General features: G+C 37.1%; 1 protein-coding gene across 5 annotated transcripts in view; it reads left to right on the plus strand.

Annotated features, from left to right (window-relative positions):
- The window catches only part of ZFAND4 (zinc finger AN1-type containing 4), an 89,896-nt gene that overhangs the window by 36,151 nt on the left and 28,542 nt on the right, over positions 1-25,203 (plus strand). For 4 of the 5 annotated variants that reach the window (XM_043596866.1, XM_043596867.1, XM_043596864.1 and 1 more), the window contains exons 3-5: positions 18,241-18,316; positions 21,575-21,642; positions 24,987-25,173. In XM_043596866.1, the coding sequence (XP_043452801.1) occupies positions 18,241-18,316; positions 21,575-21,642; positions 24,987-25,173 (331 nt within the window). The remainder of the gene's footprint in view (positions 1-18,240; positions 18,317-21,574; positions 21,643-24,986; positions 25,174-25,203) is intronic. The other variant, XM_043596868.1, reaches the window with a different exon arrangement.

Here is a 25,203-nt window from a genome sequence, read left to right on the forward strand (position 1 = left end):
ATGTTGTTTAGGTAATTCTATCTCTATATATATTTTGTCACACTTGATCTGTATATTGTACTGAAAGGTATATAAAAGTCTCTTACTGTGTTTCTCTCTGTCTCTCTGCGTCTTCTAGTTTTTGTTTCATAAAGGTGGTTATGTCTGTCATTTGATACATAAAAAAATCTGTTAAGTGTTAATGTCTTCATTATGAATTTTCGCATTAAAAAATATCACTTGGTCTCCTGGGTGGCTCAGTCAGTTAGGCATCAGACTTGATTTCAGCTCAGATCATGATCTCACCTTTCCTGAGTTCAAGCCCTGCATCAGGCTCTGCATGCTGATAGCGCGGGTCCTGTTTGGGATTCTTCCTCTTTTTCTGCCCCTCCCCTGTTTGTGCTCTCTCTATCTCTCAAAATAAAGAAATAAAAACTTCGAAAAAAATAAAAAAAAATATGACTCATTGTTACATTTATTCTTTGGGGTGTGAATTCTACTTTGTCCAGTAATCAGGATCACCACCCCAACTCACTTTTGGATTCTCTTAGCTTGTTTACTTCTGTTCATCCCTTCAGTTTAGCCTTTCCGAATCCCTTTATTTTAAGGTGTATATCTTATCTACAGCCTATAGTTTGGTGTTATTTTTTTGTGACAAATTGAAAATCTTTTCTACTTTGTCACAATATATAACATTTCTATATTAGCCTTAATCTTTCAATATTCCACCATTTATGTATTTTAAAATGCCGGTTGGTAATCTTTTGACTGAAGATTTTCTGACCCTATCTTGATTGGATGAAGTTCATGCTCTTATCGCATTCCTCAATTGGTGCATGGTGCAGCAATGGATGCATCTCACGAATGCATAATTCTCTGGTAAGTTCTTGTAAGTTGAGAATTTTTTCTGTAACTGTTAGGCAGCCTCTATACCAGACCCATCAAATGAGTTCGCTTCCCTCAACTTCTTCCAGCCCCTGGCAAGCATCATTCTACTTTCTAAGAGTTTGACTACTTTAGATACCACATATAAATGGAATCGTGCAATATTTGTCTTTTTGTGATTTGCTTATTTCATTTACCATAGTGCCTTCAAGGTTCATCCATGTCATAGCATGTGACAGGATTTCCCTTTATTTATTTATTTATTTATTTACTTATTTACTTATTTAATTTACTTATTATTCAAGTATAGTAAACATACAGTGTTATATTAGTTTCAGGTGTACAATATAATGATTCAACAATTCTACATGTTTCTCACTGCTCATTGAGATAAGCATACCTTTTAATGTTTATGTATTTATTTTTTTTGAGAGAGACAGATAAAGAGAGACAGAGACGGAGAGAGCAGGGGAGGGGCAGAGGGACAGGGAGAGAGAATCCCCAGCAGTGGAGCCCAACTTGAGGCTCAATTTCGTGACTGTGAGATCATGAGCTGAGTTGAAATCAAGTTGGCTGCTTAACAGACTGAGTCACCCAGGCGCCTTGAGATAAGTGTACTCTTAACCCCCGCTAGCAGCCACCAGTATGTTCTTTATATTTAAGAGTCAGGGTTTTTTGTTTATTTGTTTGTTTATTTTCTTTGTTTGCTTTATTTCTTAAATTCCACATATAACTGAAACCCTATGGTATTTGTCTTTCTTAGACTTATTTCACTTAGCATTATACCCTCTAGGTCCATCTCTGGTGTTGCAAATGGCAAGCTCTCTTTTTTTTTTATGTCTCAATAATGTTCCATCCTATACATACATACACACATATACACATACACAACAGATCTTCTTTATTTATCCATCAGTGGACACTTGGGTTGCTTCCCTATCTTGGCTATTGTAAATAATGCTGTAATAAACATAGGGGTGCATGTATTTTTTTGAATTAGCATTTTCACTCTCTTTAGGTAAATACCCAGTAGCAGAATTACTGGATCACATAACAATTCTATTTCTAATTTTGAGGGGAATCTCCATATTGGTTTCCACAGTGGTTGGACCAGTTCACATTCTTACCAACAGTGCATTAGGGTTCTTTTTTCTTGACATTCTTGCCAACAGTGGTTATTTCTTGTATTTTTGATTTTAGCAATCTGTCAGTTGTAAAATGATACCTTATTGTGGATTTAATTTGCATTTCCCTTATGATTAATGATGTTGAGAATCTTTTTATGTGATTTTGGCCATCTGTATGTCTTTGGAAAAATGTCTCTTCGTGTCTTCTGCCCATTTTTAAATTGGATTATATAGATTTTATGGTGTTGAATTGTATAAGCTCTTTATATAATTCAGATATTAACCCCTTATTGGATATATCATTTGCAAATGTCTTTTCCCATTCAGTAGGTAGCTGTTTTGTTGTGTTGCTGGTTTCCTTTGCTGTAGAAAAGCTTTTTATTTTGGTGTCATCCTGATAGTTTTTTTTTTAATTTGTTGAAATTCAAGTTAGTCAACATACCGTGTAGCATTGGTTTGAGGAATAGAACCCAGTGATTCATCACTTACATATAACGTATAACACCCAGTGCTCATCCCAACAAGTGCTCTCCTTGATGTCCATCACCATTCAGCCCAGCCCTTCACCTACCTCCTCTCCAGCAGCCCTCGGTTGGTTGTCTGTATTTATGAGTCTCTTATGGTTTGCCTCCCTCTTTATTTTTATCTTATTTTTCCTTCCCTTCCCCTATGTTCATCTCCTGTGTTTCTTAAATTCCACATATGAGTAAAATCGTATAATATTTGTCTTTCTCTGACTTATTTCTGTTAGCATAATACACTCTAGTTCCATCCACATTGTTGCAAATGATAAGATTTCATTCTTTTTGATCGCTGAGTAATATTCCATTGTATATATATACCACATCTTCTTTATCCAGTAGTTTAATTTTGCTTTTGTTTATCTTTGTTGGAGGAGACCTATCTAGAAAAATATTTCTATGACCAGTGTCAATGAAATTTCTACCTGTTTTATTCTAGGAATTTTATGGTTTCAGGTCTCACATTTAGGTCTTTAATCTATTTTGAGTTTATTTCCATGTATGCTGTAAGAAAGTGGTCCACTTTTATTCTTTTGCATATAACTGTCTAGTTTTCCCCACACTATTTATTGAAGAGACTTTTTCCCATTGTTTATTCTTTTGTCATAAATTAATTGACCATAAAAACATGAGTTTATTTCTGGACTCTGTATTCTGTTCTGTTCCATTGATCTGTGTGTTTATTTTTGTGCCAGTACCATACTGTTTTGATTGTTGTATATGTTGAAATCTGGGATTGTGATACCTCCATCTTTGTTCTTTTTCAAGATTACTTTGTCTATCAGGTCATTTGTGGTTCCATACAAATTTTAGGATTATTTGTTCCAGTCTGTGACAGATCCTGTTAGTATTTTGATAGGGATTGCATTAAATTTGTAGATTACTTTGGGTGATGTGGACATTTTAACAATGGTGGTTCTCCCAGTTCATGACCATGGAGTATCTTTCCATTTGTTTGTGTGATCATTTTGAATGTTTTTTCATCATTTTTAATATTTTTCATCATTGTTTTGTAGGTTTTGGAGTACAAGTCTATCACCTTTGTGGTTAAGTTTATTAAATATTTTCTTTTTGGTACAATTGTAAATGAGATTGTTTTCTTGATTTCTGTTCCTGCTGCTTCATTATTAGTATATAAAAATGCAACAGATTTCTGGATACTTTGTATCCTGTGACTGAATTAATTTATTAGTTCTAATAGTTTTTTGGTGTAGTCTTTAGGGTTTCTTTGTATAGTATCATGTCATCTGCAAATAGTGAAAGTTTAACTTTTTCTTTACCAATTTGGGTGCCTTTTCTCGTGATTATGGTACCTAGGACTTCCAGTACTATGTTAAAGTAAAGTGGTAAGAGTGAACATCTTGTCTTGTTCCTGATCTTAGAGGAAAAACTCAGTTTTTCACCATTGAATATGACCTTTGCTGTGAGTTTTTCATATATGGCCTATTATGTTAAGGTATGTTCCTTCTTGAGGGCTGCCTGGGTGGCTCAGTTGGTTGAGCATCTGACTCTTGACTTCGTCTTGGGTTATGGTATCGCAGTTCATGGGTTCGAGCCCTACATTGGGCTCTGCACTGGCAGCATGGAGCCTGCTTGGGATTCTCTCTCCCTCTCTCTCTCCCCCTCCCCTGCTGGTGCGCTCTATCTCTCTCTCTCTCTCTCTCTCTCTCTCTCTCTCTCAAAATTAATAAACTTAATAAAAAAACTGTTTAAACTTACTTTGTTGAGAGTTTTTATCATGAATGGATGTTGTATTTATTCGTATGCTTTTACTGAATCTATCGAGATGATCATGTGGTTTTTATCCTTTCTCTTGTTATTGTGGTGTATCATTTTGTTTTTTTTTTAAATTTTTTTTTTCAACGTTTATTTCTTTTTGGGACAGAGAGAGACAGAGCATGAATGGGGGAGGGGCAGAGAGAGAGGGAGACACAGAATCGGAAACAGGCTCCAGGCTCTGAGCCATCAGCCCAGAGCCCAACGCGCGGCTCGAACTCCCGGACCGCGAGATCGTGACCTGGCTGAAGTCGGACGCTTAACCGACTGCGCCACCCAGGCGCCCCGTGGTGTATCATTTTGATTGATTTGTGAATATTGAACAACACTTACATCTCGGCAATAAATCCCCCTGGATTGTGGTGAATGATTTTTTAAATGTATTGTTGGATTTGGTTTGCTGTTTGGTGAGGATTTTTGCATCTATAATCAACAGAGATACTAACCTATAGTTTTCTTTTTTTGTAGAATCTTTATCTGGTGTTGGTATCAATATATGTGATGCTGAAGCGAGCACATCTGGTGTTGGTAACAGTGTAATGCTGACCTTGTAGAATGTATATGGAAGCTGTCCTTCCTTTTCTGTTTTTTTGGGGAATAGTTTGAGAAGAATAGGTATTAACTTTTCTTTAAACGTTTGGCAGAATTCACCTGTGAAGCGATCTGGTCCTGGACTTTGTTTTTTGGGAGTTTTGTTTTTTTTTTTATTTATTATCATTTTTTTAATTAAAAAAAATTTAAAGTTTATTTATTTTGAGAGAGAGAGAGAGAAAACAAACCAGTGGGGGAGGGGCAGAGAGAGGGGGACAGAGGATCTGAAGTGGGCTCTGTGCAGATAACAGTGAGCCCCATGTGGCATTCAAACTCACAAACTGCGAGATCATGATCTGAGCCAAAGTTGGACACTTAACTGACTGAGCCACCCAGGTGCCCCTGTTAGGAATTTTTAAATTACTGATTCAGTTTCATTGTAATTTGTTCACATTTTCTGTTTCTTTCTGATTTAGTTTTGGAAGGTTATATATTTCTAGGAATTTATCCATTTAATGTAGGTTGTCCAATTTGTTGGCATATAATTTTTCATAATCTCTTATAATCTTTTATATTTCTTTGGTATGGGTTGTTAATTTTCCTCCTTTTCTGGTTTTACTTATTTGAATTCCCCCCCCCCCCACCTTTTGTTGATCTTTTCAAAGAAACAGCTCTTGATTTCATTGATCTATCGTTTTTTTAGTCTCTTTCTCATTTATTTCTGCTCTAGTTTTATTATTTCCTTCATTCTACTGGCTTTGGGGTTTGTTCTTCTTTATCTACACCTCTAGGCATAAAGTTAGGTTGTTTATTTTAGATTTTTCTTGTGTCCTGAGGTAGGCCTCTCTTACTACAATCTTCCCTCTTAGAACAGCTTTTGCTTCATCCCAGAGATTTTGGACTATTGTGTTTTTATTTTCTTTTGCGTCCATATATTTTTTTATTTCCTCTTTGATTTCTTGGTTGACCCATTCATGTTTAGTAGCATTTTACTTAGCCCTCATGTATTTGTGGTCTTTTTAGATTAAAAAATTTTTTTTTAATGTTTATTTATTTTTGAGAGAGAGGCAGAGTGTGAGCTGGGGAGGGGTAGAGAGAGGGAGAGACACAGAATCCAACGTAGGCTCCAGGCTCTGAGCTGTCAGCACAGAGCCTGATATGGGGCTCGAACTCACAAACTGTGAGATCATGACCTGAGCTGAAGTTGGACACTTAACCAACTGAGCCACGCAGCCCTTAAAATTTTTTTTTTAATGTTTATTTAATTTTGAGAGAGAGAGAGAGAGAGAGAGGGAGGGAGAGAGGGAGGGAAGGGAGGGAGAGAGATAGCGTGAGCAGGGGAGTGGCAGAGAAAGAGAGAGACACAGAATCCGAAGCAGGCCCCAGTCTCTGTCTGAGCTGTCAGCACATAGCCCAGTGCGGGGCTTGAACCTGTGAACCATGAGATCATGACCTAAGGCAAAGTCAGACACTTAACTGATTGAGCCATCCAGGTGTCCCTCCAGATACTTTTCTTGTGGTTGATTTCCTAATTTTATACTGTTATGCTTGGAAAAGATGCATGATATGATTTCAGATTTTTTGAATTTATTGAGACTTGTTTTGTGGCCTATAATGTGATCTGGAGAATGTTCCATGTGTGCTTAAAGGAATGTATATTCTGCTATTTTTGGATGGAATGTTCCGAATATATTTATTAAGTCTGTCTCGTCTAATGTGTCATTCAAAGCCACTGTTTCCTTATTGTCTTTCTGTCTGGTTGATCTATCCATCGATGTGAGAGGGGTGTTACTGTATTGTCAATTTCTTCCTTTATGTCTGTTAATAGTTGCTGTATGTATTTAGGTTCTTTCATGTTGGGTGCATAATTATTTACAATTGTTATGTTCTCTTATTAGTTTGTTCCTTTTCTCATTATGTAGTACTGTTCTTTGTCTATCGTTACAGTCTTTATTTTAAAGTCTATTTTGTTTGATATAAGCATTGCTACCTGTCTTTCTTTTCGCTTCTATTTCCATGATAAATATTTTTCCATCTCTTCACTTTCAATCTGCATGTGTCTTTAGTCTCTAGCAAGCAGCATATAGATAGGTCTTGCCTTTTTATTCATTTAATCAGCTTATGTCTTATTTATTTATTTATTTATTTATGTATTTATGTATGTATGTATGTATTTATTTATTTATTTTGAGACAGCACAAGTTGGGGTGGGGCAGAGAGGGAGAGAGAGAATCCTAAGCAGTCCTCGCACCGTCAGCGAAGAGCCTGATGCAGTGTCCAAACTCACAAACTGAGATCATGACCTGACCGAAAACCCAGAGTCAGACACTTAATGGACGGAGTCACCCACGTGCCCCCATATCTTTCCTTTCTTGCTCTCTTTATGGTTTCACGGCTTTCTATAGTGATGTGCTTAGATTTCTTTCTCTTTATTGTTTGCATTTCTATTGCAGGTTTTTGATTATGGTTACCATTAGGCCCATATGTAACATCTTACACATATAGTCGTCTGTATTAAGTTAATGGTCATTTAAGTTTGAACCAATTCTAAAGACACTAAACTTCTACTCCCTCTCCGTGTTTATGTATGTGATGTCATACTTTACATCCTTTTATTTTGTGAATCCCTTGACTTTCACATATAATTGATTCTACTGGTTTTGTGCTTTAACCTCCTTACTGGTTTTATAATTGATTAATCCACTACTTTTATTATGTTTGTATTTACCTGTGAAATTTTTTCCTTTTGTAATTTTCTCATTCCTGATTATGGCCTTTTCTTTCCACTCGAAGAATCTCTTTCATGTTTTTTGTAGGGCTGATTTAATGGTGATAAGCTCCTTTAACTTTGTTTAGAAAACTATCTCTCCTATTCTGAGTGATAGCCTTGCTAGGTAGAATGTTTTTGGTTGTAGGTTTTCTCCTTTCAGCACTTTGAATATGTCATGGCTTGCAGTTTCTCCTGAAAAATCAACTGATGGTTTTATGGGAGTTCCCATGTATGTAACTGCTTTCTCTTTCTGCTTTTAAATTCCTTCCTTTATCAGTAATTGCCATTTTAATTATTATGCATCTTGGTATGAACTTCCTTGGGTTGATTTTTTGGGGGCTCTCTGTGCCTCCTTGATTTGGATGTCTGTTTCCATCTCCAGATTAGGGAAGTTTTCACATATTATTTTTTCAGACAAATTTTCTGCCCTCTTTTCTCTCTTCTATAGCATGAACGTTATTATTATTACACTTGATGATGTCACTGAGTTTTCTTAACCTATTCTCATTTTTTATTATTCTTTTTTTTCCCCTACTATTCAGCTTGGTTGCTTTCTATTACACTGACTTTCAGCTTGCTGATCTGTTCCTCTGCCTCCTCTAATCTACTATTGATTCCTCTGTTGTATTTTTAATATCAGTTATTGAGTTCTTCATCTCTGATTGGTTCTTTTTTATATTTTTTATCTCGTTATTGAAGCTCTCACTAAGATCCTCCACTTTTTTCTCAAGTCCAGTAAGTATCTTTATGGCAATTAAATTGAATTCTCTATCAGGCATTTTGCTTATTTCCATTTCATTTAGATTTTTTTGCAGTGAGGTTGTCCTGTTCTTTCATTCAGCACATATTCTCCTGTCTCCTCATTTGTCCAATTCTCTGTGTTTGTTTGTAGATATTAGGAAAGTCGGTTACATCTCCTGACCTTGAAAGTAGTAGTCCTATGAAGAAGAGGTCCTGTAGTGACCTATAGTACAGTGTCCCATGATCACCGGAACAGGTGCTGCTGGAGTATCTCCTGTATGGGTTGCATATGCCCTGCTGTTGTAGCTGAGCCTTGCTTGGCTGCAGTCCAGTTAGCTACAATGACCCATTTTGCCCTTTGTGGGCAGGGTTTGGTCCCTTTGTTATTCAGGGACCAGAATGGGGCCACCGTTAGCTTATAATTGGGTAGTGTCAGCAGTCAGACCAGATGCCTGCCCCTTTGCTGTGGCTGTGGTAGCACTGAACTGCTGGGTGCTCTCCCTGTGTTGTCCTGAGAAGCTTTTGTTGGTGAATGAGGCCTGTAGACAAACTTGATGTCTTCCCTCTATCTGTTGGGGCTGCAGTAACCCCAAACTGCAGTGGTTTCTCCCTGTGCTGCCCCCTGGGAGGCTTTTTGTTGATAGGCAGCACTGCTGGTCAGGTCAGATACCTGTCTCTGGATTATCTCCTGGGGCTGTAAATGCACTGATCATCAGGGCACTCTGCACTGGCAGTCATAAGGTTCAGCTGCTGGGGCTGCTGGTATGTTTGGCTATCTTTCCTTCTCCCCAGGGCAAGAGTCACTTTGGATTGATGTCGGTCCCTGGCAGGGCTGCTTGCAGGATGAGACACAGCAAGAGTGCCTTTGGAAGGACTCTTGCCTAGTGGGGTAGGTTGGATGGGTGGATCCACAGGAGAACTTGCATAATGTTAGGAAGTTAAATGGATAGTGTTCACGCTGGTTCCTGCACATCTCTGGCTATGTAGGCCAAGGAAGGGGAAGAGAAATGGTGCTAGCCAATTCTTTTGTCCTTGAAGAAGGATCCTAAAGATACTCCTTCAGCATGTGGTCTGGGATTAATAAATGAATCTCCTCTGTGTATATCCCAGGCACTTAAAAAAAATTATTTATTTCTTTATTTTTAACATTTTTTTAATGTTTTTATTTTATTTTGGGGGGGGGAGGGGCAGAGAGAGAGGGAGACAGAAACTGAAGCAGGCTCCGTGCTCTGAGCTGTCAGTGCAGAGGCTGACACAGGGCTCGAATTCAGACTGTGAGATCATGACCTGAGCCAAAGTCAGATGACCAACTGACTGAGCCACCCAGGCTCCCCTAAAATAAATTTTTTTTTGATTTAACTTTATTTTTTATTTTTTAAAATTTACATCCAAATTGGTTAGTATATAGTGAAGCAATGATTTCAGTAGATTCCTTAATGCCCCTTACCCATTTAGCCCATCCCCCCTTCCACAACCCCTCCAGCAACCCTCAGTTTGTTCTCCATATTTATGAGTCTCTTTTGTCCCCCTCCCTGTTTTTATATTATTTTTGTTTCCCTTCCCTATGTTCATGTGTTTTGTCTCTTAAAGTCCTCATATGAGTGAAGTCATATGATTTTTTTCTTTCTCTGACTAATTTCACTTAGCATAATACCCTCCAGTTCCACCCACGTAGTTGCAAATGGCAAGATTTCATTCTTTTTGATTGCTGAGTAATACTCCATTGTGTGTGTGTGTGTGTGTGTACATATATATACGTATATATATGTATATGTATATATATACGTATATATATGTGTATATATATATATGTACATATATATACATATATATATATTTTCTTTATCCATTCATCCATCCATGGACATTTGGGCTCTTTGCATACTTTGGCTATTGTGGATAGTGCTGCTATAAACATGGGGGTGCGTGTGTCCCTTCGAAACAGCACACCTATATCCTGTGGATAGATGCCTAGTAGTGCAATTGCTGGGCTATAGGGTAGTTCTATTTTTAGTTTTTTGAGAAATCTCCATAGTGTTTTCCAGAGTGGCTGCACCAGCTTGCATTCCCACCGGCAGTGCAAAAGAGATCCTCTTTCTCTGCACCCTTGCCAACATCTGTTATTTCCTGAGTTGTTAATGTTAGCCATTCTGACAGGTGTAAGGTGGTATCTCATTGTGGTTTTGATTTGTATTTCCCTGATGATGAGTGATGTTGAGCATTTTTTCATGTGTCAGTTGGCCATCTGGATGTCTTTGGAAAAGTGTCTATTCATGTCTTTTGCCCATTTCTTCACTGGATTATTTGTTTTTTGGGTGTTGAGTTTGATAAGTTCTTTGTAGATTTTGGATACTAACCCTTTATCTGATATATCGTTTGCAAATATCTTCTCCCATTCTGTCGGTTGCCTTTTAGTTTTGCTGATTGTTTCCTTCGCTGTGCAGAAGCTTTTTATTTTGATGAGGTCCCAATAGTTCATTGTTGCTTTTGTTTTCCTTGCCTCTGGAGACTGTGTTGAGTAAGAAATGGCTGCGGGCAAGATCAGAGAGGTTTTTGCCTGCTTTCTCCTTCAGGATAAAAACATTGTTTTTAATATTTGTTTATTTTTGAGAGAGACACACAGAGAGAGAGAGAGACACACACACACAGAGAGAGAGAGAGAGAGAGAGAGAGAGAGAGAGAGAGAGAGGAGGGGCAGAGGGAGAGGGAGACATAGAATCCAAAGCAGGCTCCAGGCTCTGAGCTGTCACCACCCAGTGTCATGCACCCATGAACCTCGGGATCATGACCTGAGCTGAAGTTGGAACCCACTGAGCCACCCAGGTGCCCCACCCCAGGCACTTTTCAAACTGCTTCTTTCATGCTGTATCTCCATGAGATTGCTTGTTATACTGTCTCTTTATGGGTGGAGATTCAGTTTTTTATTGCCCTCCAGCTTTCCCGGAGCTGAGCCTGTTGAATTTTAAAGTACCTGGGTGTTAAGCCCCACTGGTAGTAAAAAAACGAAGTTAAGCCCCACTGTTTTTCAAAGCCAAATGTTATAGAGACTTGTCTTCCCAGTGACGGTCCCTGTGCCTGGGATACCTGGCGTGGAGTCTGCTTCTCTTCCTTGTCTGTGCTTGTGGTGTCCCTCCCAGTTGTTTTCTCCTCAGGAGTTTGGTTCTCCACTACGTCTTTGCTCTTCCTACTTTTTTTTTTTTTTTAATTTTTTTTTTTCAACGTTTATTTATTTTTGGGACAGAGAGAGACAGAGCATGAACGGGGGAGGGGCAGAGAGAGAGGGAGACACAGAATCGGAAACGGGCTCCAGGCTCTGAGCCATCAGCCCAGAGCCTGACGCGGGGCTGGAACTCACGGACCGCGAGATCGTGACCTGGCTGAAGTCGGACACTTAACCGACTGCGCCACCCAGGCGCCCCTCTCTTCCTACTTTTTGATGTGGCTTCCTGCTTCCTGCTTTTTGATGTGGCTTCCTCTCTACAATTAACTGAAAAGTCTGTTCTGCCAGTCTTGAGATTGTTCTCTGGGTTGGTTGCACTGATGTGATTGTTATCTAGGTGTGTCTGTGGAGCAAGGTGAACTTAGGATTTTCCTTACCAGCCATCTTTACACAAGTCTACAGGATTTCCTTCTTTTTAAAGGCTGAATAACATTCCATTGTAAGTTTATACCACATTTTCTTTACCTATTTAACTGTTGATAAACATTTAGGTTGCTTCCATCTCTTGGCTATTATGAATAATGCTGCAGTGAACATGGGCATGCATAATCTGTTCCAGATCCTGATTTCTTTTGAATATATACCCAGAAGTGGAATTAATAGATCATATGGTAATTCTATTCTTAATGTTTCAAGGATCTTCCATACTGTTTTCTGTTGCAGCTGCACAATTTGGTATTCTCACCAGTAGTGCACAAGGCACCAGTGCAGATTTTTCCACATCCTTGCCAACACTCTGTTTTCTGTTTTATGTTTTTTTATGGACATCTTAATGGGTGTGATGATGTCTTACTGTGGTTTTGATTTGTACTTCCCTGATGATTAGTGATGTTGACCATCTTTCCATGTGCTTATTGTCCATATCCCTATGTCTTTTTTTTTTTTTAATTTTTTTTTTCAACGTTTATTTATTTTTGGGACAGAGAGAGACACAGCATGAACGGGGGAGGGGCAGAGAGAGAGGGAGACACAGAATCGGAAACAGGCTCCAGGCTGTGAGCCATCAGCCCAGAGCCCGACGCGGGGCTCGAACTCACGGACCGCGAGATCGTGACCTGGCTGAAGTCGGATTCTTAACCGACTGCGCCACTCAGGCGCCCCTCCCTATGTCTTTTTTTAGAGAAATGTCTACTCAAATCCTTTGCTCATTTTAAAGTCAGATTATTTTTGGGGCGCCTGGGTGGTGCAGTCGGTTAAGCGTCCGACTTCAGCCAGGTCACGATCTCGCGGCCCGTGAGTTCGAGCCCCGCCTCGGGCTCTGGGCTGATGGCTCGGAGCCTGGAGCCTGTTTCCAATTCTGTGTCTCCCTCTCTCTCTGCCCCTCCCCCGTTCCTGCTCTGTCTCTCTCTGTCCCAAAAATAAATAAACGTTGAAAAAAAAATTAAAAAAATAATAATAAAGTCAGATTATTTTTGTTGTTGTTCAGTCCAGTCTAAGTCCTTTGCCTTATAAGTTCTTTGGGTTTTTTTCCATGTAACTCTTGAGGATTTTATCTTTATTATTGAAATTGAATAGTTTTATTACTAGAGACTAAGTCTTGGGTTTAATAATTCTAGGTTAATTTTCCCAGGTACCTACTGGGTCCTTTCCATTTGTAGATTCAGATTTTTTCTGTTTCTGGAAGCTTTTTAGGATTATTATTCTCAGTATTAGTTCTGTTCCTTTATTTTCTTTTTTTTGGATTTTGATAATGTGAATATTATTCCTTCTTGGCCTGTCTTCCATTTTCACTACTTTCTCTCTGACCCTTCTTCCTTCTTTATGTCCTTCTCATCCTCTTGGTTGTTTTCTTGCCTTGTCCTTTACTAAATGTGTATTTAAGTCTGTTATCTCTTGGTATCTTGTAATTTGTTCTTCATTTTGAGGTAATTTTGTCTTTTTCCTCCATTTCTTTTCTGAGTCTAGTCTGCTTTTTTTTTTTTTTTTTTTGCAATTTCTTCCTTTTTTGTTTTTGTTTTTTGTGTTAGACATTTTCTGTTCTTAATTTTTGAAGTTCTGATTCAAAGTGCTCTTTCGTATCTTCAAATGCTTGACTATGTTTAATTCTGTTGCAGGTGTGGCCTTACACTTTTCTTCTGCTTTATAGTTATTTTTCTGAGTAAAATTTACTTTAGTTGATAGGTTTGGAATAACATTAGAAATTAAAATTATATATTTATTTAATATAGAAGTATATATTTACATACTGTATACTATATATGTTATACAACGTAAAGTGATATAATTTTTTAAATTATTATATAACTTAATTATTATTATCATTAACTCTGTATGGATTTATAAATTTTTCTCCTGTTGGATTTTGTGGTATGGAGTGTTTCATAGATACTGTTTAATGGTGCTCTCTTATGTTGTTACGGCCATGTCCAGATATTTTAGTAAATGTTTTATGTTTGTTTTGTGCTGATGTGAGTTGGAGGGAGTTAAGAGTTTTCCAGTTTTGTGGTTCTTTTTTTGTCTTGCAAGACTCTTTTCACCACTTGCTCCTTCCCCACCCCGCACTGAATTACTCAGAGACGCTCCTCCTCTTTTGTTTTTCTTGCCTCTCACAGAAGCTTCTTCAAATTGCTTGGCTTTAAAGTCCCTTCCTTATAGTCAGTGTTCTGATCTACCTGAGTCCTTTTTGTAGACTTTTCAGTCTTAGAATAGTTTCTTCTTCTTCATTATGATTTTATATTGGGCTTAATATAATGTCACTAGTTTCCATCTGTGTCTTCTCTGAAATTTTTCTCAGTCATCCCTGCAGGGGCAGGAGCATGATACTTCACTCATGAGGATTGGGTGATTGTCCCCTCTTATTCCCATTTATTTTGAAGTTTAGACATTTTCCGTCTTCACGATAGGAGAGTGAAGGAAATGACTTTTGTGTAGAATCATTTCGTTTCTTGTTGTCCTGTATTGTTTTGGGAGGAGATATTGGGAGATGGGAGCAGGGGTCCACCAGTGTCTTTAATTATCCATAGGTGCTATTGATTCTAGTTTATTTCCTACATGCAGATATGACTATGTTCTCAACTACATAGTATCTGTGTGAAAACTCTAAAAAAAAGACTAAAGAAACATGTGACTCATTAGGGTTAGATGAGGTACCCTCTGATGGGATTAGTGCCCTTTTAAGAAGAGACACCAGCGAGCTGAGCTCCCTTTCTTGTGCACACTCACAAGGAAGTCATATGAGTACACAGGAAGCCAAGAGAAGTGGCCTTAAAATGAAACCTACTTTGCCAGAACCTTGATCTTGACTTCCCAGCCTCCAGAGCCTTGAGAAGTAAATTTCTATTGTTTAAGCCACCAGTCCGTGGTATTTGTTAGGGCAACCCAAGCAGATTAACACACATACACACATTTACAAAAACACTCATACTCGTATATCACTTCTCACAGATTTATTTAGAATAGTGAACAATTGGATAGGTGAAAATTCTCTTATTAGGGGACTGTGTAAATAAGTTACGACAGAAAAATATTAGAGTACCATTCAGTCATTAAACACAATGTATGGGGTTTTTTTTATTGATGTGAAAAATGCACATAATATATTAATTGAAAAAAGTAGTTTATGATACAGCTCACAAAATTTGTTCCCATTTCTGGTAAAAGAAAAAAAAAGTTTTAAAAGGAAATATACCCAAAATGTTAAGAATAGATTCTACTGGGTTTAGGATGACATGTAGTTTTTATATTCTTTTATATATCTCCAAGTTGTCTACTTTTCACAAATGACTGTTATTTTTATAATATTTTAACTTGTAAAATGTTTTAGAACACTTAATAAAACGTTTTTATATATGTAATCTTTATTTTTTAGGAATACGTGTTTTATAGGAATTAATTTTTCTGGATTTAGTTGTATGAGAAATAAGAGTTGAAGTTTAAAGAGTTGAGGTTTAAAAGCAAACCTTAAATGGGGTTGCCAGATTTTTATTTATTAAATCTGGCAATGCTGTCTTAAAGGAAAGTTGGTTAGCTCTGTGTATTTGAGATTTTTAAAGTGTGTTTGTTAGAAAGAACCCTAGTGGTTTTTTAAATTTTTGTTTTTATTTTTTTAAGTTTATTTATTTTGAGAGGGAGAGAGAGAACACGTGCTCAGGGGAGGGGCAGAGAGAAAGGGAGAGAGAGCGAGGATCCCAAGCAGGCTCTGCACTGTCAGTGTGGAGCCTGATGCAGGGCTCAAACTCACGAACCATGAGATCATCATGACCTGAGCCAAAACCAAGAGCCAGCCCCTTAACCAAAAGAGCCACCCAGGTGTCCCAAGAATCCTAGTGTTTTTTAATGTGTGAGAGAGGACACTGAGCCTCACAGAGGTTGATATTCTCCTCAAAGTCATTCAGCAACTCAAGTAGCCATTAGGATCACAGCTCAGTTTTGGATGTTTCTTTCACACTGTCTTGCCTGCTTGCCATCCTTATAATATTTATTTTAGCCTGATAAATGTTGGCTCAGTTCATTTAAAGTGTTTGCAGGAGATGTACCTCAGTAGTGTTATTACTGTGTCTTTAATCCAGTTCTAAAGTTTCCATTAGAAAATAATACCTGTATGATGTGGGTTGAATGTAAACAGGGTAGTTAGTACCTGGCCAAATTGCTTTATCTAATTATGCTAGAGAAATCCTATAGTTTTGATTGAAAAGTTGACCTAGGCAAATTTCCAGTTTGTTAAAATAATTTGTGAAATAATTTCTAGTTTTAAAGCCTTTCTTTACCTGACACTAATTTTTAGCTGGAAGAAAAACAACTAAACTGTTTCATTTGAGAGATATAATTGTGTCCTTCCCGCTTAGGGCCTCCTCCTTCTGTGACTGTATTCCATGATGATCTTTTGGAACATTTGGTAAACATTTAGTAGATACCAGGTCTTCTAACAGGCAGTACTACTGAAACATCACCAGACAGCGACTTTTGCTTTATGAAAACTGATTTTGTAGAGACTGATTAGCATAAAGGTTAAGCATGCAGTTTCTGGAGTTGGCCTTTGGGGGGCTTCACATCTCTATCTACTCTGTGTCAATCTCTCAATACTTCAGTTTTATAACCTGTGAAATGAACATAATATTGATGCCTACTTCACAAGATTGTGGTCGCAGTTAAATTATGATAATTGTGGTTGCAGTTAATTTATGATAATACAGGTCAAGCACTTTTAACAATGCTTAGCTTATAATAAATGCTAGTATACATACCACTGTTATTATTCTAGTCAAGTTTTAGTATCATAAGAAAAAGTAATTTGAGAAGACCGTGTAGGAGGTATTGAAGAAAGTTTTTCATCAACATCAGTGTCCATTAAATGTCCTATTGAATAGATAATACTCTTTGGCTAGAATGGTACAGATATTCTTTGGGTGTTTAAATTTGTACTTTGCAAAAGTATAATACTCCTTATTAATATTTCTTTAACATCACAGAAATGCAAATAAACTCTCTTGTAGACTATAATTTTTAGCATTGAAAATGGTCTACAGCATACTTTTTTTTTTTCAATGTTGAATTATTCTGTAATTAATGTTCAGGCTCTACAAAAGAACATGTTAATATGCAATCACATATAAACACCGAGGTGGAAGGAATTTTCTAATACATTAAGGTTTATTGGAAATTATATTTTCTGTCCTTTTTTTTTTAATATTATTGACTTTTCCATTTAGGAGACATGTGAAAGATGCCATGTTAGTCACTAAATAATATTACTCTGGGAACACATTTTAGGGATATGACCCACCTTCCCCCATAACTACATGAAGATTGTACTTCACAGCATTAACAAACATAAACTAAATTAGTTTAATTTTGTAAGCTAAATTAAATGTTCTATACTTTTAAACTTAGATACAATTGATGTACTAGTTTCAGGTACACAACATAGTGATTCAATGTTTGTATTTATTGCAAAGTGATCACTGTAATGAGTCTTGTTAACATCCATCACCATACCTAGTTACAAAAGTTTTATCTTGTGATGAAAACTTTAAGGTCTACTCTCTTAGCAACTTTCAGGTATACAATACAATACAATATTATTAATTATAGTCCCTATGTTATACATTATTTTATATATTTTATGACCTAATCATTTTATAGATGAGAGTTTGTACATTTTAACCCCTTTCACCCCTTTCACGCCCCCATAATATACTTTGAACAAACTACACATGAATGAAGACTGTACTTTGCAGCATTAACAACTGTCTTCAATTTGTTTTTTTTTTTTCTTGAGAGAGAGAGAATGTGAGCAGGGAAAGGGCAGAAGGAGAGGGAGAAAGAGAATCTTAAGCAGACTCCACACCCTTTGTGGAGCCCGATGCAGGGCTCAGTCTCACGACCAGATATCATGACCTGGGCCGAAATCAAGAGTTGGATGCTGAACCGACTGAGCCACCCAGGTGCCCCTAGGCCTTAAGTCTTAAACTCTTCAGGGCTGATTTTGTGATATTTGTTTTTTAATGGGCTCCCTAATGTTATACTTTGACTCAGGGTAGACAGTTATTAAAACATACCATTCTAAAGTGAGTGGAGTGGACTTGATCTACTTTCAGTCATTCTGTTGATTTTAGCTAAGCACCTAGCATTCAATCTAGAAGTGTGTTTGATTTATTAGTAGTAGTAGTTCTTTAATAAAATAGATTTGAATCATACTTTTTTGAAGATTCTATTGAATTTTTAACCGTATTTTTATAACCTTCCCCTAAGGTATACCCATCTGTCAGCAGCACTTAATTTGGAATAACATGGAACTTGAAGATGATTATTGCTTGAGTGATTACAAGTGAGTGTAATTACATATTAGCTGTTTTATAGATGCTCAGTATTACAACTCCGTATATTAGTGTTTTCCTTCTGAATCCTTGGATCCTGTCCCTTCTGAATAGTTCTGACCCCTAGATTAAAAAAAAAATTTTTTTTAATGTTAATTTTTGAGAGGAAGAGAGAGACAAAGCACAAGTGGGGGAGGGGCAGAGAGACAGAGGGAGACACAGGCTCTGAAGCGGGCTCCAGGCTTCAAGCTGTCAGCAAGAGCCTGATGTTGGGGCTCAAACTCACAAACCATGAGATCATGACCTGAGCCGAAGTCAGACGCCCAACCAACTGAACCACCCAGGCGCCCCTTGACCTCTAGATTTAAGTGTAAATCCTGAACCTTAAGATGTGTTAGCTCATTACTCCATACTGCCTGATCTTTATCCTTTGATTCTGTTTTACTTTTTCATTATTTACACCAAGTTCTGTATCCTCTGTCTTTTTAGATCTCTCTCTTTTGATCTTGTCTTCTGTTCTCCTTTCTTTTAATATTGGCCCATTCCCACCTAACTACTTTCTTTTTTTCCCCATTTTTACAAGAGTATTGGGTGAGAATAAAAATCCTAGAAGATAGCACAGGCAGTAATTTCTCTGACATTGGCTGTAGCAGCATTTCTAGGTATGTCTCCTGAGGCAAGGGGAATAAAATCAAAAATAAACTGTTGGGACTACATCAAAATAAAAAGCTTTTTAAAAAAATGTTTATTTATTTTTGAGAGAGAGAGAGTGTGAGCGGCGGAGAAAGAGGGGGAGAGAAGATCTGAAGCAGGCTCTGCGCTGACAGCAGTGAGCCCGATGTGGGGCTCAAACTCACGAACTATGAGATCCTGACCTGAGCTGAAGTTGATGCTAAACAGACTAAGCCACCCAAATGTCCCAAAATAAAAAGCTTCTGTACAGAGAAGAAAACAGTCAACAAAACTAAAAGGGAACCTACTGAATGGGAGAAGATGTTTGCAATAATATCCAATAAAGGATGTATATATATCCAAAATATATAAAAACTTATAGGGTCACCTGGGTGGCTCAGTTGGTTAAGCATCCAACTCTTGGTTTCGGTTCAGGTCATGATCTCATGGTTTGTGAGTTCGAGCCCTGCTTTGGGCTCCATGCTGATAGAGCAGAGCCTGCTTGACACTCTCTCTCTCCTTTTTGTCTGCCCTTCCCCTGCTCTCTCTCTGTCTCTCTCAAAATAAATGAATAAATGAATTTAAAAAAAAACAGGGGTGCCTGGATGGCTCAGTCGGTTAAGCTCCGACTTCAGCTCAGATCGAGATTTCGTGGTTCATGGGCTCGAGCCCCACATTGGGCTTTGTGCTGACAGCCTGGAGCCTGCTTCAGATTCTGTGTCTCCCTCTCTTTCTGCCCCTCCCTGCTCACACTCTGCCTCTCTCTGTCTCTCTCAAAAATAAATAAACATTAAAAAAATTTTTAAAAATACTTCTACAACTCAACACCCCAAAACCAAATGATCCAATTAAAAAATCGGCAGAAGATATGAACAGGCATTTCTCCAAAGAAGACATCCAGATGGCCAACAGATACATGAAAAGATGCTTAACATCCCTCATCATCAGGGAAATACAAATCAAAACTACAGTGAAATATCGCCTTACACTTGTTAGAATGGCTAAAATTGGCACAAGAAATAATAGGTGTTGGTGAGGATGTGGAGAGAAAGGAACCCTCTTGCACTGTTGGTGGGAATACGAACTGGTGCAGCCACTGTGGAAGACAGTATGGAGATTCCTCAAAAAATTAAAAATAGAACTATCCTATAATCCAGTAATTACAGTACTGGGAATTTGGTCAAGGAATAAAAAAAACACATATTCAAAGGAATATGTGTACCCCTGTGTTTATAGCAGTATTATTTACAATAGCCAAATTATGGAAGCAGCCTAAGTGTCCATCAGTAGATGAATGGATACACACACACACACACACACACACACACACAGGAATAGTATTCAGCCATTAAAAGAACAAAATCTTGCCATTTGCAACAACATAGATGGAGCTAGAGAGTATAATGCTAAGTGACATAAGAAAACGACAAATACCATAAGATCTCAGTCATATGTGGAATTTAAGAACAAAACAAGTGAGCAAAAGAAAAAAGAGACAAAATAAATAGGTTCTTCACTATAGAGAACAAATTGATGGTTACCAGAGGGGAGGTGGGTAGGGGAATGGGTGAAATGGTGAGGGGAATTAAGAGTATACTTATCATAATGAGCGCCAAGTAACATATAGAATTGGTGAATTCACTATATTGGACACCTGAAACTAATATAATACTATATATTGTACTGGAATTAAAAATTTTAATTAAGGGGCACCTGGGTGGCTCAGTCAGTTGGGTGTCTGACTTTGGCTCAGGTCATGATCTCACATTTCATGGGTTCAAGCTTGTGTGTCAGCACAGAGCCTGGAGCCTGCTTGGGATTCTGTGTCTCCCTCTCTGTCTGCTCCTCCTCTGCTCATGCTCTGTCTCTCTCTCTCTCCTTCAAAAATAAATAAGAAAACATTAAAAAAATTTTTATTTTTTTATTTAATTAATTTTATTTAATTAAAAAATAGTGAGAAATTAAAGAGAAAAACACTTGATAAAGATAAAGAGTATTGGGGAAGAGAGTTTTGTTCTTCACCAAATCTTTAATTTTTCATTAAGCCCTCCTGCTGCTGCTAAGTGACACTGTATGCACCAGTGATTACAGATACACCATTTGCTTTGGTCTCTCTTGCTCTCTTCTCTTACATAATTCTTCATTCTTAAGAACAAAAGGGTCAGAGGCCATGTAGAATATCTAGAATAACACTGGGATTCTGGAGCTCTTGTAGATTTGCTATTTTTCAATTTTCTATCTTATTGAATAGATCTGTTTTCTAACACTTTGGGTCTTGGACAAACTTCTTTTTTACTTAGGGCCTCGATTTCTTTACATGTGAAACGAAGGGATTAAACTACATGATCACAGAGGTCCTTTACAGTATTTTTATTCTGAGTTGTGTCATATTTAAAGATTATGAGAACTTCTTTACTTTTTCATTATTTATGCAAGTAATTAACATTTTGCATTTATGCATATTGCTATATATATATTTTTTTATTACAGAGGGTAAGTACTATGCCTGATAACCTAGCACATAATTAATTATGTGTATATGTAACACCAAATACACTTCGATGGTTATGGTTTGTTTTTGTGTTAACTATCCACAGCATTTCAGAAGGTTGTACCTTGAAGCTGGTATTGGCTATGCGTGGTGGACCTATAAATACTAGAAGAGGTAGGCATTTGTTAATTATGTATATTAAAGAAAGTTGACAATAATAATTTTTAAGCCAGTTGGTATTTTTGTAGTCCCAAGTTTTATCAGGTTCTTTTTCTGCTATCAGGTCTTAGAAGAATGACATTTGTTTTTCTAACTATTGTTCTTTAAAGCCTAAATGCCCAGACACAGGAACCAGGGATATTAAAAAAAAATCTCACCAGTACAGGGAAAGGAAATGGAATAGCATAGTGTAAATATGTTGTTATCATTGTGTTTAGGTGGATACCAGTTTGTGCTTTTTTACCCACTGAGTCTTCAGCTCTGGATGTAATGGTTGTTATAGAAAATTCTAAAGTTGCCTGTTAGCCTGGTTTGTGCTGCGCTTGGGTTTCATGGATATTATTGTGGCCCTATTGAGTCCTTTTTCAGAATGTGGGCGGTCTCTGGAAGTCATTCATTCATTTAACAAGTATATTTTATGCATCTACTAGGTGTTCAGTACAGTGTTCCATGGAAGAAAAAGTTTCTGCTTCCTGACAGTGCTCAAAATAAAGATGTAAAGACTTGATGTCATTCCAGGCAGTTACAAGTGCTGTGGAGGAAATAGGGAAGTGTGACAGTGTCTGTGGAAATAGGTTAGTAGGAGGATGATTGTGGAAAAGATGACATGAGCAGAGATGTGATTAACAAGAGAGTTCTAAGCATGGGAAGAACTGGGAGTATTCACATTGGCTTCTGATTCAGGTTTGTCACATGAATTCCCACGAAGAAGTGGGATCCTTAGACTGCTCAGAGTACTCCTGCTCTGTGGGCCTCATTTGGGGAAGGCCTTCATATTTGTTTGATCCTTTACTAATCCTGAAGACTGAGGTTAAGCATTGATTCCACTGCTGGTTTACATCTTCCATGAGTCAAATTTTATCTCTGTGTGCCATAATTTGGGTTAGATTAGGGATATTATCATCTTTTTCCTAGCTGCTTCAGGAGGACTTTCTGAGATATGTTACTTTAGTTGTTCAACTATTTTGGATATGTTAGAAAAAAAGCAAAGGTAGCAATGTTAGAGTTGGTTAACTAGCACTCCTAATATCAGGGACTTTCTATAAATTGGGCTTGTAAAATTATCCTATGTGACATAAGGCAATGTTTACAGTACCAACTCTGACTGTAGTGTAAGAACCCTAAAGTGTTTATGGAGCCATTATGGTAAGATAGAATTATACAGTGTTTAGTGCCATGTGAATTCCACTGTATTAAAATTTGGAAAGTTGGTTATTTTGTATAGCTTTGTCTTTAAACCAGGGTGTTTTATCAGAACATCTACTTTTATTAGGACCAGAATTAGTTTATGTTTATGAGAAGTGTAGGTGCTATAGATTTTGAGTTAAGAATATATGTATGTGGGTTTTATTTTGTTTTATTTACCTTTTGAGAAAATGAAAATAAAAAGCATCACTACCCTTAGGTAGTGGAAGCTGTGTAATAATTTTTTTCCCCACAACTTTCTGTGCCTTCTTTATAAATCTGAAAAATCAGCACCTAGAACTTGTCTTTTTTTCATATTTTAAATTATATGTTTAATAATTTTGCCTTTGTTGAATCAACCTCTTTAAAATTAAAAGCTTGCTATTGTCTCCCTACATCCTTGAGAACTTTGTTAAGAAGAAAAACTATATATACCCAGGTCTAGAATTTTTCCATATTGTATTTGAGAAACCATATTTATAATTATTTAGTCTTACTTAAAAATTATGGTTTAGCAAATACCTTTATTGTGTGAGTTTCAGTAATGGTTAGCTTTTAAAATTACGTTTGAATTAATCATTATCACAACAACATAGAAAATCCTTTCTAAAACTAAATTGTATCCTATATATAACAATGTCTTATACCTGGTGAAATCAAAGTGGTTTTCCTGTTATGAAAGGTGTATGCATACACACACATGGATGCACACACATATTCAATCTCAGTGGCTCCTTAAATAAGGCACACCATATTGATTTAAGTAAGGCTTTCTCATGGCTTTAGTAATGGCAGTAGCATTGTTTTTATTTCTTATTCGTGTAATGTGGAAAGTGTAGCATTAACTTAAAAATGGCAAGAACTTGTTATAAACATGTCTTTTAATATTGCACATTTTGTGCCTATGCAAGAGTTGATCAAAACACCCAAATGTTTTTATGAAATAAGCTAAACTTTATTATTTCTGGTTTTTGTATTTAAGCAGTGGTCATTTTTGGATTTAGGGTATGAGAATGTCTTTAATATTTTTACCTTACTTTCACAACTTAAAGTTTCTTATTGCTATAACTCATTGCTATAACTTTTGTAGAGGGTAGCACAACACTGTGATTCTGTTAATAAGTAAGCTGTTTTTATTAAAGTTAGGGAATCTAAGAAATTGTTGCCCTTTTAGGAAAGAGAAAATGTTTCTGCAGGTTGAAATGAGAGTTTTTGGGAGCAAACTTTTTTCCCTGTAATCATTACTTAAGTCAGAATCTTTTAGAACATTTACTCCATGAACTAGAAATCTCTTGAGGCCCTTCCCACCACAGGAGCAGCATCTGTGGCTGCTGTGGACAAGAGCAAGTTGTAATGATGGCTGCAGTATCAAACCTGAGGACCACTACAGGCCACGAGAGCCTATAGTAGTGGGGCTCCCCTGTAATCCTTATGCTCTGGACACATGGATACCTACCAAGACAGTGGGGTCCTGGGAGGATGCTTTCAAGAAGCAACATACTGACCATAACACACACTGCAGTTTTAGTATACTCAGTGGCCCCCTTGTGTTCTAAATTGTTGTTGCATTTAGCTAACTTCATGTCAAGAAACAGCTCTAAGAAGAATCTAAAACCAGAATCAAAGAAGAATCTAAAACCAGAAAGAAAAAGAGGGATTTATTTGCTTCTGATTTCTAACATATGTCTCCCAGTTATGTGTATGTGTTTATTTTTTAATGTAAAGTAAATGGAATTTATATTGCTTTTAAATACTGATATAACCAATATTGGAATATATGGGAAGCAGGCGTGTGAAAAGAAAATAGTCATAAGTAATTATGTCCTAGAACCAGCAAATATACAGACTCTCGTGGTACTGGAAAGTACTGATGTATTTGGTTAAGCCCTGTATGTAACATCCTAATAATGCATTTTATTTATTTCATATTAGTTCAACATAGGGAATGTTGTATTAACTACAAAAAGACCAGAAACTTACTTAAAGAATATCATGGACTCTATGTTGTATGCACACGATTGTTCCAATTCAGCACATTATATCCTGTCACTGTACTAACATGCATTAAACTTGATATAAATTGAAAGCTTGTTTATCGATTTTTCCATTTGTAGTTCCTATGGAAGATCCACTTAGGGAGATGGCTGAGTACATGGATTCCAGTCGAGATGAGGTCTGGGAGAAGACCTCCTGCAACAAACAAGTTACATTTTTGGTATACCGAGAAGGAGATCAGTTGAATTTCTTTCGTGTAGTAGATAGGGGAGATGGCACTTTAACACCATTATCTGAATCTTTAAGGTAAATAGGTTTTCATTTGTATGTCTCACT

The sequence above is a fragment of the Prionailurus bengalensis genome, chromosome D2, assembly GCF_016509475.1.
Source record: "Prionailurus bengalensis isolate Pbe53 chromosome D2, Fcat_Pben_1.1_paternal_pri, whole genome shotgun sequence".
Lineage (NCBI taxonomy): Eukaryota > Metazoa > Chordata > Mammalia > Carnivora > Felidae > Prionailurus > Prionailurus bengalensis.